The 20,679-nt window shown below is 40.0% G+C and overlaps 1 protein-coding gene across 3 annotated transcripts in view; it reads left to right on the forward strand.

The window, feature by feature from the left end:
* Window positions 1-20,679, forward strand: part of Pign (phosphatidylinositol glycan anchor biosynthesis class N) — a 146,552-nt gene that overhangs the window by 38,167 nt on the left and 87,706 nt on the right. For all 3 annotated transcript variants that reach the window (XM_036202961.1, XM_036202960.1, XM_036202962.1), the window contains one exon: window positions 19,438-19,516. In XM_036202961.1, the coding sequence (XP_036058854.1) occupies window positions 19,438-19,516 (79 nt within the window). The remainder of the gene's footprint in view (window positions 1-19,437; window positions 19,517-20,679) is intronic.

The raw sequence follows: 20,679 nt of genomic DNA on the forward strand, positions 1-20,679 counted from the left end.
TGTTTGGGTACAGTTTCTCCTAAAGCCCAGACAGCCTTTGAACTTGCAGTGTACTCAAAGAAAGCCTTGTGTTCCTGATCTGCCTTGTCTGCCTCCAAGTGCTATGACTGCAGATTTGTGCCATTATCCCTGGCCGAGGCCCTTAGAGATCTCTGCCATCTTCTGGCAGCGCCACTCTAAGCACCAAGCCTTTAACACCTGGGCCTTTGGGGGTTACTCAGCACCCAAGCAACACCAGTCTTCAGAGACTGTTTGCAGATAAAATTACTCTTCTGAGTACCAGGGGTTAGGACCTTCACACAAAAGCTTGGGGTATACAGTGTGACTCCCAGCAGAGGGTAATAGCTCACATATATCAACAGTTTAGCCATTGCCAACAAATAATCTGCAATGCTTTTTAACTGCATGAACACTTAACTATATTTATGGTTTTTGTGCCTTGTGCCAGACAGTGTACTTGATTTTGGAAAATAGATAGTGTCTGCCATCACTGGACGCAACGCCCAGTGGGAACACATAGAAAGATAGTAAACAAATAAACAATAAGAACAAAAACCTACTGCATGGTGTGCTAAGAACTGATCGTATAGCATGAGTGCAGCTTGTTTTTAGAACTCTTGCAGACCTTCAAACCCTCTCTAATAGATGGAAATTTATAGTGACTGGAATTTAATATGGTAAGACATTGATTATCAGGAAAAGGCTTTTTGTTATTATCTTGGAGACGATGTGGGACAGACATGCAAGAAATGCAGAAAGTCTTTGCTCAGTACACTTTTGAGACAGTGAAAAACCAGTGTTTCTACTCAAATTAAGTAGCACCCATGGAGCCCTGTGGTTAGAGGTGCTACAGACAGATATAAAACAGCAAAGGGTGGCAGTAGTACCCAGCTGAGGACTCAGCTCTCTAAGGAGAGGAGAAAGGGCCTGAGTAATAGCAGCTGACAGTTGCCATGGTTAAATATTCTCAGAAGCAGTGGGACACCATCAAGGTGAATCTACTAGGAAATAGGCAGTGTAGTACGGTCAGTTCAGGGGAGCACCCACTGAGAGAGGGACGGGAGAATCAGGAGTTGAGGCCAAGAGAAACAGACTTAAGTGGACAGCTACTGGAGCAGAAAGAGAAAGCACTTACAAGGTTGGTTTGTGGTTATTTCTCCTGGAAGGTAATTTTTTTTTTTTTTTCAGTAAATGAGAGAAATCTTTGTTTGAAATGAAGCATCCCTAGTATTTTTGTTTTAATAATGCCTTGTGATGATTACCTGTTTTTAGCTGAATGGGACTATTTGTTTTGTTGTTCCTTGCTATTAACTTACAAACTCCCTTTCTGTTCCCAGTGGCCTGCCTATTTGCTCCCAGTCCCCCCCACCTTTTTTTTTTTCCTTGATTGTTTAATACAGAATCTCACTTTGTAGACCAGACTGTCTTCTACCTCCTATTTGCCTCTACCTCCTGAGTACTGGTATTTTATGCATGTACCATGTCATTTAGCTAAGCCTTCTAACTTTCATGTCTTTCTTTTCTAAAGACTTTTTAAAAAAAGTTTGGTATGCCTGTGTATGTTCTGTGTGGCTATGCAACTGCACATCTGAGTGCTGGTAACCACAGAGTCCTAAAGATGGTATCAGATCCCTTGTAGCTGTAGTTATGTGAATTTGTGAACTACTTAATATGAGTGCTAGGAATTAAACTCAGGTCCTCTGGAAGAGCAGTAAGTGCCATAACAACAGAATCATCTCTCCAACCTGTTATTTCTTCTTTGTTTATTTATTTTATTTATTTATTTAGTGTGTGTGTGTGTGTGTGTGTGTGTGTGTGTGTGTGTGTGTGTGTACGTGCGCCCCTGTGTGTGCCACACAGGGCAAGTATGTCAATCAGGACATGCCAGAGAAATCTGTTCCTTCCTTCCACCATGTGGGTTTGGGGCTGGAACTCAGGTTGTCAGGCTTAGCAAGTGTAATTATGTGCTAAACCATCTCACTGGTCTTTAAAAAGAAAGACTAGATCTACATATTGGAGAAAACATGATTGTCTTTCTGAGTCTGACTTACATCTTTTAACATTCATGTTCCCTTCATTTTTCTGCAAATGGCATGATTTCATTCTTTGTGGCTGACTATCACTCCATTTTGTATATGTAACATTTGATATGTAAATCAATCAGGTGTGATGGGCAATAAGACTGATTCCACAATTTTGCTGTTGTGAATAGCCCCCTGGTAAAACAGATTTATTGGTATCTGAGTTGTGTACTTTGATTCCTTCAGATGAATAACTCTGAGAGGTGCAGTAGATCTTCTTCTATTTTTTTTTTCTTCCTTTTTAGGAACCTCTATGCTGATTCCTATAGCAGATCTACTAACTTTTATTCCCACCAACCATGTATACATTCCCATACCCCATTCTCTGCATCCTGGCCAGCATTTATTGTTTTATGTTTTAATGATTCTAGCCATCCTGACTAAGAAGGACTCTCTATGTAGTTTTTGTTTTTAAGATTTATTTTCAATCCTGTATGTGTGTTTATGTGTATGCCACATGTTTGTAGGTACCTAAGGATGTTGGAAGAGGGCGTTGGATTTTGTGGCTCTAGAGTTACAGGCAATTGGGAGCTGCCCTAAGTGGGTTCTGGGAAATGGGTTCATGTCCTCTGAAAGAGCATCTAGTGAGCCATTTCTCCAGCTGTCTTCAGTGATAATAGGAGCCACAGAGGTCAACATAGGCCATGACTGCAACAGGGCCACGGACCCAGACATGGCCCTTGGCAGCAGCTGAGGTCTGGATGATATGATGGCCCTGGACAGTGCAGGCTGCTCAGATCTATTTTGTTTTGTTTTTCTTTTTGAGCCACAAACATGGGAGGTCTTTCCTTTTTCTGTTGTTATTCTTCAGTTTTTCTGTTGTTTTCTTCATTGTTTTATAGCTGTCATAGTAGTGGTCCTTTACCTCTTTCTTTAAAGATTATTTTTAAAATGTTTTGTTTTGTTATTGTGAGTAGGATTGTTTTCTTGATTTCTTAAATGTTCTTTACTGGTTGATAGAAAAGCTATTGATTTTATACCCTGCTACTTTGGCTGAACATTTTATCAGATTTAAGAATTTTCTAGTGAGGCCCTTAGAACCTTTTAAGTATAGGATCAGATCATAGGAGAGGGATGAGCCAGGAACCTGGTGCTTTCAGGAAGATTACAGCAAGAGACCACCCTGCAGAAGTCTTGTCATTTGCTGTTCATGGTCCCAGAGTTCCCTGCAGAAATCTAGTCATCTGCTGTCTGTGGTCCCAGAGCTCCTAGACTAGCAGCAAACTACAGCTGGTGGTAAGGAGGCAGCTCCTGTGCCTAAGCAATTGCCAGCCGTGGACAAAACTCCCCATCTACACAGCAAGCCACAGGTGATGAGGTGATGGCTCTTATTCCTTCCACTGAGGGTGCGGCCACTGACACTGTGGCCTCTACAGCCTGGGTTCACTGCTCCTCATTTTTGTCTCAGTGAATTTGTCTGAATCTCCCCCTTCCATACATATCTGTTGTGTCTGTCGTCCCCCACCTAGACATGGTGGCAGAGTGTCCATAGTCTGTCTTGTGGTGGTTCAGGTCTCTGTAGCAGCTGAGATTTAAACCAAGGCTCCTTCTCAAGATGGCATCTTGCTGTAACACTCCAGCTGTGGGATGCTGTCAAACAGGAAAAGTCACTGTCAGATCAAATTCCTTTACTGATATAGGGCCTGCCAGAACCCAGAATTTTTCTAACCACTAAGATTGCCTATGTAGACACTGAGGGATTATATTCTGCTTTGCTATGTGACCCTTCTCATGCATGGAGTCACTTGGTGGGAACTTCTGATCTACCGTCTTACCCCAGAAGCCTCATGTTAAATACGCTAAAGAATGTATATTGTAGCAAAGGGACAGTTGATATGGATGCTCTTAGTAGAGTTGTGTGCTTATAGAAATAACAGGGTTTGCAGGATTTAATGAATATTTTATCAGAATATTTTTGTGACTCAACCCCCACCTCAGCAGTACAGAAGTAGAGGGGAATTCCTCCTCATACTGGCCTGAGGGACTTTTCTCTCAGGTCTTTTTCATTCTTTAATCTCAGTTACCACGTGTTGAGGTACCAGCTATATCCTGAGGCAGCACATCTCTCTAATGACTGTGTGCTGTGGTTATTGACTGCACACTTGTTCCTCTTGGTGCTCTCTTATAGGCCTATCTGTTCCAAAGTGTCCTCAGTGGCCAAGCGTTTCTTCTTTGTTTCTAGGTCTGTGTTCTGATCACAGGAGTTTCTGTGGGCTCCAGCCATTTCTGTGTTTATACATTTTAAAAAGATTTGCCTATTTTATTTTGGGTATGAGTGTTTGCCTACATGTATATGTATATACCACATGCATTTTTGGTGCCCATGGAGGCCAGAAAAGGGTCCTGGATCCCTTGGAGCTGCAGCTGTTTGTGAGGCACCATGTGGGTGTGAGGCAGTGAACCTGGGTCCTCTGCAAGAGCAGCCTGTGCTCTTAACTACTAAGCTGTCTCTTCCCACCCCTTTTTCACACATTTAACCACGAGCAAATCTGGTCATCTCCAAAAGTGGTTTGTCTGGAATCTTCATTACCACACATTAATGAACGTTGGACAGGACTAGAGGAACAGAGTCAAGTTCTTCATTCTCCTGTAATTTCTGGAGTTTGAGTTTTTGTCTTTTCCGTTGTGATGCTGTAATGGTGTGTGACACTAAGGATTGAAGTCAGAACCTTGTGCATGCTGGGCCAATGGGTCACTGCTCTGCAATCTCAGCCCTCTTTATACTAGTGTTGTTGAAACTGTTATAAAATACAGTTTGCACTGGATATGGTTGGTGTACCTTTGTATTCCCAGCTACTCAGAAGGCCGAGGCAGAAAGATTGCTTGAGTCCACAAATTCAAAGCCAGTCTGGGCAATTTGTGGAAACACCATACTGCCTAAAAGTAATTATCCATCTGTCTATCTGTCTCATCTAATTTGTATACACAGTTATGTATGGTATTTGCTGGTTCTATAGCTGTCATGAAACTTTTGTAACTTATTCAGAATTATTGTTATAGTTTTCCCAATTATTTATTCTCATTTATGGACAAGGAGATGAAAACACTGGTTCCAAGATAAATTAGTGTCTGACTAGGGGAGCTTCACTGTAGAATACTTATCTAGTGTGTGAGGCCATGTTCAACTACTAGCTCTTCAAAGATCTTACTAGTGAGCATTTATAAGCACAACTTGTCCATGTTATATAATTATGTATAATGATGGAATTTATTATTTTAGATTTGTGGAAACTAGAGTAGAAATAATTCCTTAGTAAGAAAGGGATTCATTTTCCAAGGGTGGGGGGAGTAATCCATGTTTTCTGTTGAGAGGAGATTTTAGAGAGAAGCATTGCTGTAGATAGTTTTTTGGAGTATGTTTTGTAAAAGGAAAGGAAAGCTTATTAACAAAGAATATAGGTAAGATATAAAATACATTAATATTTTATCTACTTTAAACTTTTTTTCATGACACAAAAGACTGAAAAGAAACAATTTAAACCTTTATGTAGGAAGTGTGAAAATGGCAATAAGCAGGGTCCAGGTTATGTTCAGAACTTATACCTTGTCCTCAAAATAGTGAATTTTAAAGTTTAGCCAGACTTGTATTGTCAGGATCGATTGTTATGAACTATTGTGGACCATGATTTAATTACAGCTTAAAGCAATTGATAATTCAGATGTCAACCCACCAGAGGAATTATTTTCTGATGGGATACCCCATCAGCAAGGCTTACAGATCAGTGACTCTGAAAACCGTTGTATTCATCTGTAATTTCACCTGTACAAGAACAGCTATGATATCTCCCCATCACTGTGCATTTTCATGTAATGTGTGCATGTAATCTCATGATTACATCTCAATCTTATGGGCACACATATTTGTGGATGGTCAGGAAGATGACTTCTCATTTAGCTGTATAATTTTGATATATAGAAAGTATACTAGGATATGCTTTATAACTAGCTCTATTGTCCCACAAGGACTGTAGACACTTTAGAGCCTGCTTTGTTCCTTCTGCTCAGACTAACACAAGAAAATAACAATTTCTTCTCAGTCTAAAACTGAGTGCACACAGTTAGCTCATTTTTACTTCAGAGTAAGTTCAAACTAGATTACCTTTGTAAATAGATCAAAACTTTACAGCTATGCACAAGGTTAGAGTTGCAGATGTCTAACCAAGGTTACTATACAAAGCACCCTAAGAAAAGCATGCTAGTTCTTCGCTTGCCAAGTCTGCTGATAAAGAGCTATGTCTCAGAGTTTGTTACACTGGGCACTGTGTCCCCTTCCTCTGGTCACAGTCTTACTCCTAAAACCTTGAAACCTTGTGTTACCATGGCAACACAAGGTAATTTTTTTTTTAATTGCTTCAAGCCTCCTGTAAAAAGAGAATTTTTAGGCTAGATGAGAGAAATAGCAGGATTAGAACAGAGAATTAGCTAAGAAATTATAGATAATTAGGAGAAGAAAATTAGAAGAAAAGCAGAAAAATAAAGAGACATGCCTGGAACAGCATGCATGTGAGTTTTTCCATAACCCTCAGATTAGAGATATCATAAGTTCCCTTTGCTTTGCTGTTGCATCTGACCTGAACCCTAGAAGGTAGTCTTTCAGAGTATGCCTCCCAAGCTACTGATAGTGTATCTTACAGTAGCCATCACATAGATGGAACCAGTTTTATGTACTCTATGGAGGATGAAATCGTCTTCAGTCTTTCCTTGCTGTGCTGTGTGGTATAGAGCTGAACTTGAATCCAGTCTTCTCATCGCAGTGCTCCTTTAATTATTTGTTTGTTCAGTACTTTTAATTTTAATGGGTTGCCATTAGATGATTTAATAAATTTAAGTATTCTGTTCAGCAGTCTTAGGTCTTATATGTGTTTGTAATATAGTTAATAAATTAGCATCAGTTCTGTGGCATGCCTGGTCTTTCTAGAATATCAGGCTTTGATTGCTGATATTCTGTGACTTATTGAATTATTTTTCTCCAAGTGGATCTCAGTAGCAGTTCAGCATAATGTGACATATTGTATTACATGTGCACTGTGCATTGCTGTCTTATTTCTGGACAAGTGATCAATAAAATAAGTCAATAAAGTTTTTGTTTATGTTTATTGTTTTTGATTATGTATATGTGTATATTTGTGTAGGTGCCCACATTGCCTAGAGGTGACAGATTGCCTTGGAGCCGGAGTTACATATTGCTGTGAGGTACCTCATGCATGTGCTGGGAACTGAACTCAGATCCTCTCATATCCAGATCCTCTTCAATAGCAGTATGTGCCCTTAACTGTTGAGTCATTTCTCCAGTCCCTAAGATTTTTTTTTTGAAAAATTTTTTCATACAATATATTTTGATCACAGTTTCCCTTCCTGTTAAACACACTTAAGGACAGGCTCCATGCCCAGTAATAGATGGCCAACACAAAACAAACTCTGGGGTATTTTTGTAGACTTTTAATCTCAAATTGCTTGTTTGGGCTTTTTTTTTTTGGTCTAACTGACCTTTTGCTAGCATATATGGTTTCCAATTTTGTGCTTTTATAGATATTGTTTTATGTAGTGGGTAGCCATTCCAGCCTTGGCCTGGAAGTTCCAACCCCATTGAGGCTTGGGTAATGGTCACACCTACAAGGTGGGGCTGAGAGAGGACGCTGAAGACCCAGGATGGAGATGCGAGGGGATCTCTCTGGTGCCTAGAGCTGGGCTAGCTCAGTCAGTAGTCAGTAGAGCATGAGACTCTTAATCTCAGGGTCATGGTTTTGGGCCCCACTTTGGGTGCCAAATATTGGTGAAATTATTAAGGCCACTCCAAGTAGTTAAAAGGGAGGTTTATTTTGTGGGGTAACTTACAAATGAAGGGATAGGTAGGTTGTAGGGTCTGGCAAAGGTATGGTGCAGTCCGGCGGTGTTCTCTGGAGAACTCTGCTCGGTCTACCTCCAGTGTCCAGGCTCCAGGCACCAAAGAGATCTCTAGCATCTCGATCCTGGGTCTTCAGTGTCCTCTCTCAGCCTGGCCTTGTAGGCGTGACTGTTACCGAAGCCTCATTGGGGGTTGGAACTTCCAGGCCAAGGCTGGAATGGCTACCCACTACAGTTTTCTTTTATGTATGTTTCTTTTTTAAGTTTTCTAGTTTGTTTTTGTTTGTCTACTTGTTTGTTTTCTAAAGAGAGAGAAGGTACAGAGTATGGTGGATAGAAGATAAAGAATTTAATTAAAAATTATTATATGTGTATGGGGTTTCTATGTCTCTACCCTGCTTGAATGCCTGATGCCTGTCAGGGTTGGAAGAGGGCATCCGATTCTCTGGACCTGGAGTTATAGATGGTTATAAATCACAATTCAAGTCCTTAGAGTTGAACCCAGAACCTCTGGAAGAACAGCCAGTGTGCTTTTGACTACTGAGTTCTCTCTCTCTCCAACCCCCAACAAGTTCTATATCACAACTTGATGGCAAAAAAAAAATTTTTGAAGCGCTTAATGAAACCCAATGCCTCATCCATGCTAGGTCGATCGATACTCTATTACTGAAGCCTGTCCCTAGTCCCAAGGGGAAAATAACAAATACTTAAATCTATCTACAAAGCTCTTACATGTTAGGCTTCATGATTAGTTTGCGACAATAGAATTTTAATTGTCTTTAAAATCTTGACTTTACCGCTCTAGCATTCTAACCCCTGAAATGTGAAGTGTTTGAATGTGCAGCAGACAGTAGTTCCCCTCCAGCCCTTCTGCCTTTCTTTACTGTCTACATTCAGAAAATCTTTATTACCTGAAGTCTCACTTCCCCAACTGTTACCCTACATAGGAACCAAATATTCAGTTTAGTTTTAGCTGTCTCTCACTATTTGATGGACCTCCCATTTACTAACTAAAACTATAACACCAACTTTTTAAAGACAGTATCACATTTCGTGAGAACTGAACTTGTCTCAGACTCTCAGCTAGAACCTGAAGCAGAATTGGACTCAGCAGGCGTACCCTTTAACATCACTCAGTCTTCTGACTCTTTTTTTTTCATTTTTATGTAGCTTATTTATACTATTATTGTCTCTTTAAAGAATTTTTTGAGTATTTATTTCTTTTTATAATGGCTTGTACTTTTTTCCTTCTCTTTCTCAAACCTACATATATTTTTTAAAGTACATCATAACCTGTTTAGAGTCTTTTCTGTTTGAATTTGTTTTTTATTCTTTATTTTTATTTTATAATTAATTTAATTTTATATATCAGCCACGGATTTCCCTGTCTTCTTTCCTCCCACACTTCAGCCTTGCCCCCCAACCCACTCCCCATTCCCACCCCCTCCAAGGCAAGGTCTCCCCTGGGAATATAGTCTGTATCGTTGTTTAAACTCTTAAATGCCAAAGTCCAACCTGCTTTTTTAAATGAAAACTTGAATCTCTGAATGAAAATTCTTATGCCAAATATGTTAGTTACCTTTGCTGTCACTGGGACAAAATACCTGACAGAAATAATTTACAGAAGGAAAGATTTATTTTGGCTTCATGGTTTGAGAGGTTCAATCCATCATGATGGAGAGGATGTGGTGGAGTAGAACAGAATAGTTCATATCATGGCAGGAAGGGAACAGAGCACACTGCTACTCAGCTGGCTTTCTCCTTTTTTTATTTTCAGTCCTGCCCAGGCCTCTAGCCTATAGAATGGTACTAGTACTGCCCACATTCAAGATGCGTCTTCTCCCACCAGTTCTCTCTCTCCCTCTTTGTCTGACTCTGTCTGTCTTCTTCCCGCCTTTCTCCTCCCCTCCCCTCTCTATCAAATGGCCTCACTCAAGTCTCCTAGATGATTCCAAATTCAGCCAATTTAATAATGAAGATAGACCATTATGCTAATGATGTCAACTTATTTCAAAATCAGGATGTCTGATCAAGGTCTTTCTCCCCCTTGTTAGCATTTAAGAACACATGTCTACTCCTGAAATGTTCTCTTCCCTGTGTTAAATTGTGTGGCTGCTTTAGCATTTGTTAAAGGAAAGTTAGTTTTTACCCCTTTTATTGATCTTGCCAGTGTTTCGAATCCTCTCCAGATCTCATCACTGCTTTGTACTGTCAACCTAGAGGCTAGGAAGTATTAAGTAGGTTCATTGCTTAGCAGGAAAGTGATAAGAACCTGTCGCGGGACTTTAAGAGCATCATTTCAATACTTGTTGAAATAAGAATATTGCAGTTAGGAAGTTAAGTAGAAATTTAATTAGCATGAATAGTCTATGAATTTTGAATTGAAAAATTTCCAGACATCCCATTAGACAAATATAATTCCTTCCAAAAAGTTGTGACCACTGAGTTTAGTGGCACAGGCCTATAATCACAGCTATATGGGAGGCTGAGGCAGGAAGATGGAAAGTTGAAGGCCTGCCCAAGCTACAAAGTGAGTTCAAGGACAGCAACTCAGTGAGGCCTAGTTTCAAAATGAAAAGTAAAAAGATGGCAGGGATGCATGAGGCCCTAGGTTCCATCCACAGCCCTGGAAAAATGCAAGAATAATAAATCCATGTTATGGCAGGTACTAAAGGACATGCAAAGCTCCACCCCAGGTCTCTGGACTTGGGGCAAGAAGAAGTTCACCCACGAACTGCCCAGGCTAGGCCTGGTAGGTTTTTGTTGCCTCTGGTGCCAGGCAATCAGGCACCAATATGGTGAGTGAGTACAGGTTGGTGATATGGGAGAGGGGAAGATTTGAAGAGGTGAGGGTAGTGAGGGATGGGCTGATGCAGATGACCTAGTGCTACCCAGGGCCAGATGTCTGGGCTGCTGCCAAGGGCCATGACTTGGTCTGTGACTCTGATGAATGCAGAGAGGATAGGTCTATACATTGTTGTCCTCATCCCTCACCAGCTGAAGTTCTCAGGAGAGGGCCCTAAACCTCACCTGGGCATAGGCGAGCTGGCTCTAAGGGTGTGAGAATGAGAGAGCAGGTCAAGGCCCTCTTGGCTACCCCCCACCCTATGGTGGGGGGTGGGTGACCCCTTCTCCTTACCAGCTGCAACACTTGGGGAAGTGGACCCTGCACCTCGCCTGGGCAGTGCAGTAGAGATGACCCTGTTGGTGGAGGTGTGGGCGACCCAGGCCCAATGTAATGGGAAGAGCTGTTCCATCACTCCTCTGTCATATGGCAGCATGGGCGAGGGAGAGGTGCCTTCTCCCATCTCTTTAACAACTGAGGTAGGTGGAAGACCTCGTCCTGAGGTCATAAGAGCAGGATACCTGTCCCTGCCCCTCATCAGCTGCAGCACTCAGGAAAGTGGCCCCTATACCTTGTCTGGGCAACACAGTAGAGCTGGCCCTGAAGGTATAGGTGTGGGAGATCCCAGCCTGAGGGCATGAAAGCCTGAGAACTGGCCCTGCCCTTGCTCATCATTGCAAGAAGTGAACTAGCCAGGGCAATGCTGGAGAGCTCACTCTGGTGGTGAGGACAGGGAAGAGCTGGCAGGCTGACTAACCCTGCAACTACCTAGGCCCAGAACCAGGGTTATGTGTTGGCTCACCCCAATATCCACTCCATCTGTGATCTGCTGGAGCACGGGATAGGGGGACATTGTGAGGACCTAGGGCTGAAGGATCTCCATGATACAGGACAGCAACAGAATGTCCAGGAAGAATCCCAGTGAGGGACGTGCATTTGGTAGTGTAGCAGAAACCAGGGTCCTTGAACCAGGCCAATGATTATTTGTGGTGAACACCTGCTTGTAAACATGTATGGATAAAGGAGTTTACTGTGTGACTCACTGTGTCACACTGCAGCTTCCATGATGAGATTTTCCCTTCCTTTTTTTTTTTTCTTTATTTTCTTAAATTTTATTTTCTGGGGAAGGTTGCAAGGGCAGAGGGTAGATGCCAGGGAATGGGAGATGGGTGGAATCAAGAGACATGATGTGAAAGACACAAAGAAGAAATAAAAAGAAAGTTAAAAAATAAATCCATGTTATATTTCAGGGTAACAATGAAGAATCCAATTAGATTGTACCCTTTGGTGTTCAGATTGGAGTAAGATGCTTGGAAATTTTGCTGTAATGAAGCTTAGAATGGGCCCTTTGAACTCTATGGATCGGCAAATTCTGAGGAGGTTTTGGTATAGGAAGCCTTGATCATACATAACTTGTTGTAAGAACTTTTCTTAAGACCATAGTTCTTGGGCCTAGCTTGGTGGCACATGTCTTTAATCTCAGCACTCATGAGGCAGAAACAAATGGATCTCTGGGTTTGAGGCCAGCTTGGTCTATAGTATGAATTCCAGTACAGCCAGGCCCACACAGAAAAACTTTGTCTCAAAGAGCCAAAAATTAAAATAAAAGAAAAAAAGGGAAAAAAAAAGATGGCATTGACACTTTTGGCTGTTATTCTCTCCTTTTTCCTTCTCCCCAGAATCACCCTGACCTGTGCTTTCCATCGTCTTGGAGCATTGTGTTGAGTCAGCCCCCACATACAGTGTGTAACAGAGTGTCTTACTGTCTCTTTCCTTCCATGAACACTTTGTTCTCTGTCTTACATGCTTGGAAGTTGATAAAATGTAAAAATAGTATGTGCAAAGAAAAGTGTACAGCTCATAGCTCTACAGCTGTGATTTCATACAAAACACTTATACCTTGAAATAGCATCTGCATCCAGAACTGAGACTGGTGACCTCATTCATAAGCAGCAAAGCCAGTTCAGATAAAACTGCTCAGGTTAAAGAAGAAGAAACAGAACTTCACATGTAAGAACCCACACCTATATTCTCATTTGTGCAGGCTTCTTTTTCCAGTTACATTGTAGCATCTACTGTGTTTGATTACAGTGCTTTGGTGTTTTTCACTGTTAGAATAGGATGTGTGAACCTGCAATGTATTTATGTATCTCACTACGGTTGGACATTTGCCTTAGGTGTAGGTTTTGTCAGTTACATACAATATGCTTTATATTGTTTGGGTTTTTTCCCTGATGTTTTGTTTTTTAAGGTATTTGCTATGTAAGCTTAGGATAGCATGGGACTTGCCATGCATCACAAGCTAACCTAAAATCCAGGACCCTCTATGCCCTCCAAATTCTAGGATTGCCAGTATATATTCTGTAGGGGAAGCAAAAGGATTGCCTCTATTTTTTTAAGGTTCTGTTCTTCTTGGGCCTGAATAGTAAATACAAATTATATACTGAATTAGACAAAAATAGTAAATTGTGACAATGTGACAAGGCATTGAGATTGAGCTAACATAGTTAATTTGATTGAGAAGTATCTAGAGGGATAAGGAATCATCTAATGATGTATTTTTGTATACATTTCCCTGTTCTTAACTTACCATTCATAGTCAGAATCATGTTTTTTTCTGGGTGTGATGGTACACCCCAAAACTTTGGTGTGAGGGAAAAATGATGCTTTCCTTTTGGAATAGAGAGATAGGATATTTTTCTCATGGCAATTTCATCTCCTGTTTCAATGAAACTGGATAATAATATTTTGTTTTAGACAGGGCCTTACTGTCTAGAACTTACTCTGTGGACCAGGCTGTCCTTGAATTCTCAGAGAGCTGCCTGCCTCTGCCTCCTGAGTGCACCACCACATCTGGCGGGATAGAGGTCTTCCTGTCTTTTGTCTGCTGTTAACTCAGAAGAATCACTGTAGTAGTTCCCATCAGAAGTATGTAAGGGTTCCATTTCCTTTGTTCTCTACAGAAGTTTCTGTCAGTCAGCCTTTCTGTCACTTTGACAAATCATCAGAGAAACAACTGAAGGGAAGGTTTTAGCTCACAGTTTCAGAGGGTTCAGCTCATGGCTGGCATGTGGAGCAAAGATGCTTATCTCTTGGTGGCTAGGAGGGAAGAGGAGAGGAAGGGAGGGAAGGCAAGAGAGAGTGTTGTCCTTTTATTTAATTGTTGCTGCCTTTTAAGCCATAGTTGACCGAATCAGCAACTGCAACTCTGCGCAGTGGTGGTTAGGCCACAAGGGCTGTAGCTGGAGGGAATTCTGTTCCCTCAGGCACTGACTATACAAAGCTATGATGGGAACTTAACTAAACCTCTGTTCCGCTAAAGAACTTAAGATGCAAAGGTTAAGGTGGAATTCTGCTCTTCAGAGAGGCTGAATAGCACATAGCTCACCTCCTCTTGATCATGTCCTCCAAAAAGCCTTCGTCCTTCTCCTCACCCCTCCTTAAAAGCCCATCTCCACCTGGCTCCTCCCTACCACTTCCTATTAGCTAGTTGCTGACTCAGCTTCCTGGCCACAGGTGAATTTTATCTAATCAAACACATCTTTTCATCATTAAACGTTCCAGAGCATAAACAAAAGTAACACACCTTAAAATAATATTCTACAACTAGAGGGAGAGAGACTATTTGAGAATTAGAATTACTAAGGACCTGGGGATAAAATATCTCCCAAAAGCATAATTCCAGTGACCTACTTTGTCTAACTAGCCTCCATCTCCCAATTGTCTGTTCATTTAAGAGCTTATAAATGGCTTAGCCCACTGGTGAAGTTAGTACACTCAAGATTCAGTCACTTCATAGAGATACCATGTTGATATGAACCAAGTCTTTGACACAGTGGCCTTTCAGGGGAGGTACGTTGTCCAAACCATAGGAATAAAACTATTGCTTGATGACTTTTTGCACACTGAGTACCTCTTTGTAGTACCAGCCACTACACCATTTGTGAGTTTGGTTTTACTGTCTTATTTTGGTGGAGCCAGAGTTTAGAAGCCTGGATTTGAGAGGCTTTCTGTTCAGAGAGGCACAAAAAGTGATGGCTGTGTCCCAACTCCAGTTGCCGCTGACTGCTGGTTTATTTCTGCTGTTGCAGGACAGCCTCACTGTGGCCCTACTTGAGAGTTATCTAGATCTTTCCTCCTGGTGATTCCTGAAAGTCAGGTCTCACCCTGTATGTGCATTTTAGCACTGGCTAAGCTCATGTGCTCCTCATGGACCTTGCCATCTACAACTCTGCTTCCAGGGGAGTTGGGGGGTGGGTGAATGTCACCACCTTCTTCTGGCCTCTATGGGCATTACGAGTGTGGTAAACAGACATACATGCAGGCAGAACTCCCATACATATAAAATACAAATACATAAATCTCAAAAAATAAGTCATTCTAGATCTATTTTAAAGAATCTACAATAAAAGATATCCAGGCTACATTTGCAGCCACAAACTTTAATTTTTGTCTCTCTGGTCTCATAAGATTGCTGAAGCCCCCCTCAGGTTTTGCTATTCTTCTGGCAATAACTGTACATTAAACTCTCAGCCTCTTGCCATGTCCCCAAAATAGAAATGTTAGGTGTTTTAAGAGTTACACTTGTGGTTAAATTTCAACATTTTAAGGTTATTAAATCTTGTTAGTAAGATGTTAAGGAGTAAAATTGCATATGACACATTTCAAATTACAGAACCAATATTAAAAATGTTCCTTTTTCCACCCAGTGTTCCAATCTTAGTCTTTTTCTCTAAGGAAAGTTGCATTTTGTTATGTCTTTCTGTATATGGCATATATGCATAATACATATATTCTACTTACCAGGATATTTTTATTTTAATTATGATAGTTCATATAAATAATATCCTATAAAGAATAGAGTTTATAGCAAAAATTTTGGTATCCACAAACTAGTTTACGTTTTTACCATGTTTCTTTAGATTGTTTTTTCAATAGGAAATAAAATTATAGAGTTGAATACTGGTTTTTTTTCTTCCAATTATTTCCAATTTGTGTTTTGCCAATGTATGTCCTTGTTTATGCTTACAGATTTCCCTCATTTGTTTGAATTTACCTATGGCATTCTTAAGTCTATCCAAACCCCTTTGGCTGGTTGGTTTTTCTTTATTATGTGTATCTTTTTAATGTAAAGATGAACATATTATAGCTTATAATTTGGACTTTAGGTTTAAAATACATAATACTGAGGAAATATATTTTACTCTCTTCTCAACTTGGTGGAAAACCAAGAGGAAAAATGAATTTTATCGGTGAAGTTTGTGAGTATTTGTTGTCATGGTACCACATTGAAATTTTGATGAATCCTGTAGTATAGTAGGTAGAGATCTCTAGAGGAACAGAACCAGGTTAATGCACATACTATTAAACAGGATTTGAAAGACTGGCTCACAGGATGTAGGCTAGGGAGTCTCAGCCGTGACAGTTCACATGGTGGAGAGGCAGAAAGACCCCTTATCTGCTTAATCCCTCAAACTGGATGTCTCAGCATTTCCAATCCAGTCCCTAAGGAAGGCCTGGAAACTCCTTAGAGTAGAAGGGAGTTTGTGTGGTAGAAGGAAGAGGTGTGTGGTAGAAGCTGGAGCTTGACTGAGTGGAGGGCCGCAGTGGCAACAGTGATAGACGCAGTTCCTGAAAAATAAAAAGCAAAGGCAGGTGTCTCTGACATTCATTGGAAGGTACCACACACTCTGAGGGAAGAGCCCCCCATCAGCTAATACTCTCTGGAAACACCCAGAGGGTATTTCTTAGATCAGTGGTTCTCAACCTTCCTAATGCTGTGGCTCTTTACTACTCACATTGTGGTGATCCCCAACCATAACATTATTTTGTTACTACTTCATAACTGCAATTTTGCTAGTTATGAATCGTAATGAAGTATCTGATATGCAGGATATCTTAAATGGGACCTTTAAAGGGATCCTGACCCACAGGTTGAGAACTGCAGTCTCAGATGATTCTAAATCCTGTCATGCTGAACCGTGGCATGAACATGGCACACACTTTTGATATGTCTAAACATATGTTGTCATCCCCTGGCTCCTGTTTTCTTACTGAGTGTCTCTCATGTGCTATATATTGAAGCACAAATACTTCTTCAAAATCTTTCTCTCATTCTTCGTAATTTTCATCGTTTTTTTTTTTTTTTTTTTTTTTTTTTACTGCAAATCCTTAGTATTTTTAGGATGATAATATAACTATATCATTCTTTTATTTTTTCCTACTGATAGGCCTACAGCATTTTAATAGCTTATAAGTAAAACAAAACAAACAAATATGCCTGAGTTTCACTCTGTGGCTCATTCTTGTCTGAAGTCTGAGGCTGGTTCTAAACCTGAGATCTTTGCCCCCGAGAGCTACAGGCATGTGCTACTACAACATATTCTTTGATAGAATTTTTACACATTAAGATTTACTGATTCATTCTGTGTACTTAGCACTTTGCTAAGTGTTATTGTAAAAATTAATGGAAGTATAAGACATTATGTTGGCCCACATGAGGTTAAAATGTAATTGAATGTGAATAAACTGATTATTAACCCACAGTAAAGTGGTAATGATATGAGGAAAGATTTGGAATGGGCCATAAAGATTTGATTTTTGATAGCATAAAGATCTTCATGGACAAGAACTCAGATGTGAATGCAATGCAGATGACAAATGAACTGTGTGTGTGTGTGTGTGTGTGTGTGTGTGTGTGTGTGTGTGTGTGTGAGTGATCATGAGGAATCGAGGAATCGAAGTAGTTTAGGGAGCTTAGAACTGATGAAGTAGATAAAAGAAGCTGTATCAGTTGTAAGGAAGTTGGTGGATGCAGTCAGCATTCAGGATCAGAGTAGGTCAGAGTGAGGGAGAGGAGGTCAGCAATAAGGCGTTTATTTAGCAAGTTCAGTTTAGATACAGCCCTCAACAAAAATGCCTGTGCCCTTGGCTCAGTAATTCAATTTTTAAGGCTTCCAGGAAATCATTCCAAATGTTTGGTGTTCTAAAGCTTAGGGAAAGGACCAAAGCAACATTTTGAAGTAACTGTTTCGTTTTCTTTATATTCTTGCCTTTGACACCTTTCCTTTTATTTTTGTCAATTTATAAATTTATTAACTAAAATGGTTCTGCAATAAGATAAGACACTTGACCTTCCTTTTTGATATTCTTTTTTTTAGTTAAGGTTTTTATTCATTCCACATACCAACCACAGACCCTCCTCTCATCCTTCCTCCCACTCCCCTCAGCCTTCCCCACCAGCCCACCTCTTGACACCTTTTCTTACAAATCTAAGTAAATTCTTTGGAGAGTGAACATGGGAGGATGGTGGATTCTCCTGATGTGTGTGTGTGTGTGTGTGTGTGTGTGTGTGTGTGTGTGTGTGTGTGGTGCGCGCAATGCCCATGGAGGACACAGTTACAGGCAGTTGTGAGCCATCTAACTTGGATGCTAGATCTGAACTTAGGTCTTCTGAGAGAGCAGCCAGTGTTCTTAGCCACTGAGTCATAGTTCTCCAGCCCCTCAACACCGATTCTTAATTAGTGTTTCCTATAGAATGAAAGAAAGTTCATAGGTAGTCTTCTGTGGTTCATGAATTTTTTGGGAAATCATACAAGGTTTGGAATTAAGAATATTTTTTAGAGAAGTGTCTCAAGTTCTAAAATAAATTTCAGACCATCCCACCTTAAGTTATATGAAAGAATTACTTCTCATCAAAGTTAAGTCTCATCAGAGGTGGGGAGCCAGTAACTAGAAAGAAGACAAGAGATTATGATGTGTTGAACCATATACAGTTGTCCTAGGCTTTGCCATGTATCACACAGCTTCCAATGCCATCAGTAACATTTTGTGCATTGTTAAGATTTGATGGCACTCCCTTTAGGAATGTAAGCTTAGTTCAGCAGAATATGTTCAAATTTGCATTTAGACATACTTATTCCTTTCATAAAGACATAAAAAGATAATTGTTCTGATGATATTTGTTGCTTTCTTTATTCTAAAATGTTAATAATTCCTTTGGGTTTATATAGTTTTGGGTTATTCTCTATGCTTAGTATTTCTCTGAACACATTGTAGTGTAAGAATGCTGAATAGGTTCAGATTATTAATTAACTCCCATTGTTGGTTAGGCTCTGGAGCACTTCTTTAATGTGGATCCTTAGGCCCTGTTTTGGTCAGATATAAAAAGCACACTTGATGAGTTACCCTGCTACTCTTATCTTTGTGTGTAGTACACACACAGGAAGGCTTGGTGATGGAACTCGGTGGTCTATTAACCACCTTGACTTAATCAGAATTTCTTTGTTTTGGCCTTAAATTTCTTTGGAATGGTGTTTTATATAGTTTTCATAAATATAGTTGGTGTTGGAAGCTTTGTCAGGGGTTGGAGTATCCGTGGGGCACTTGCCATCATGTCCAAGGCTTTGTGTCTGATTCCTAGAATTACCAGAAAATATAAAAATAAAAGGAAATCTGGGCTCAAGAACACTAAGTTTAACAATAATCTCTTTCTTGGAGGCATTCAGATAGCAGTAACAGTACAGTTTAACTTAATGCTTCCTTTCTTTTCCATTTTTATTTGGTTTTGTTTTCTCAATTTTTAGTCTTATTTTCACATAACAATAAAAAGCAAGAAATGATAGAAACCAGCTGAGGAAACATTCAGACTGTTTTTTCTCTTTGTAGGTTGCTCTCTGATTCTCAACAGCTGGATACTTTAAGGAAAGCAAGGTCTTACATAAAACAAGAAAAATTTGATGAAGCAGTAAGTACATTGGCACTTAAGGTCAGGGTTAGCTGTGTGGGGAGCACATCAGGCAGGTTGAGGGGTTCACCGAGGAGGGCCTTTAGCCTCAGACATGCTTCTCCTTACTTCAGACAACCCGTGATTGCAGCTTTCTAGTTTGGCTTTAGAAAGGAACTGTATTGCTATTTCTTTTTTTAATGAAAACACAAATTTCAAGTAACCACCTTCCTCTTATGAGGGTGCAGAGCCATTTACTCCACCACATTCCTAACAAAGCTTTGACTCAAACTGCCTCTACCCACTGTTTGCTGTGTTGTGTTGTATTGTATTGTGTTTCCATTACAGGGGGTTGAACATAGGGTCTTGTGCATGCCAAGTAAGCAGTCTACCACTGAGCTGCATCCCCAGCCCTATTTTATTTGTTTAATTTCTTTACTTATTATTATTATTATTATTATTATTATTATTATTATTATTTTAGACAGAGAATTGCACGATTGCTGAGGCTATTCTCAAATTTACAACTCTCCTACCCCAGCCTCTAAAGCAGTTGAAATTACAGACATGTGTCACCATGCCTCACTAAAAATTCTTCTATTTTTAAAAAAAAATGCCTAAATATACTAATCTGTATATTTATAATTTTTTAATTATGATTTTAATTTTTATACTATTTCCCTGGTAGTATCTGCACCCCGGGCCTCTCATATGCTAGGCAAGCACTGTACCACTAAACTACATCCCCAGCTCACTAAATTATTCTTCTCTTATAAATACTGTTATTTTGGTGATGTTTTATAGTAGATTTGCATAATATAATATGAAAGTAAAATATAATGCATATGCACATGTGCTTACATATGCATATACATATAGGCATTTCCATTATTTGGGATATATATTAGAGAACCTTCATTTCCTGTACCTGTCGTCTGAGGACCCTTTCTGCATAATGAATTACTTTCAAACTCTGTACAGATCACAGACAGTTTCCATTAAAATGCCCTATCTTCACAAATTGAAAAATGCATTTTATTTTGAGATTTTTTTTTTTTTTTCATGGTTTACAAGAAGATTCTCACAGTTGAAATCTGTTCCTATCTTCTCATCTGTAGTTACTCACTCCAGTATACTTAGTGGGTTGGTTCTATGGAATGCCAGTTTTCTCTGGTTTGGGAAAT

Source organism: Onychomys torridus, chromosome 11 (genome assembly GCF_903995425.1).
Source record: "Onychomys torridus chromosome 11, mOncTor1.1, whole genome shotgun sequence".
NCBI classification, from domain to species: Eukaryota; Metazoa; Chordata; class Mammalia; order Rodentia; family Cricetidae; genus Onychomys; species Onychomys torridus.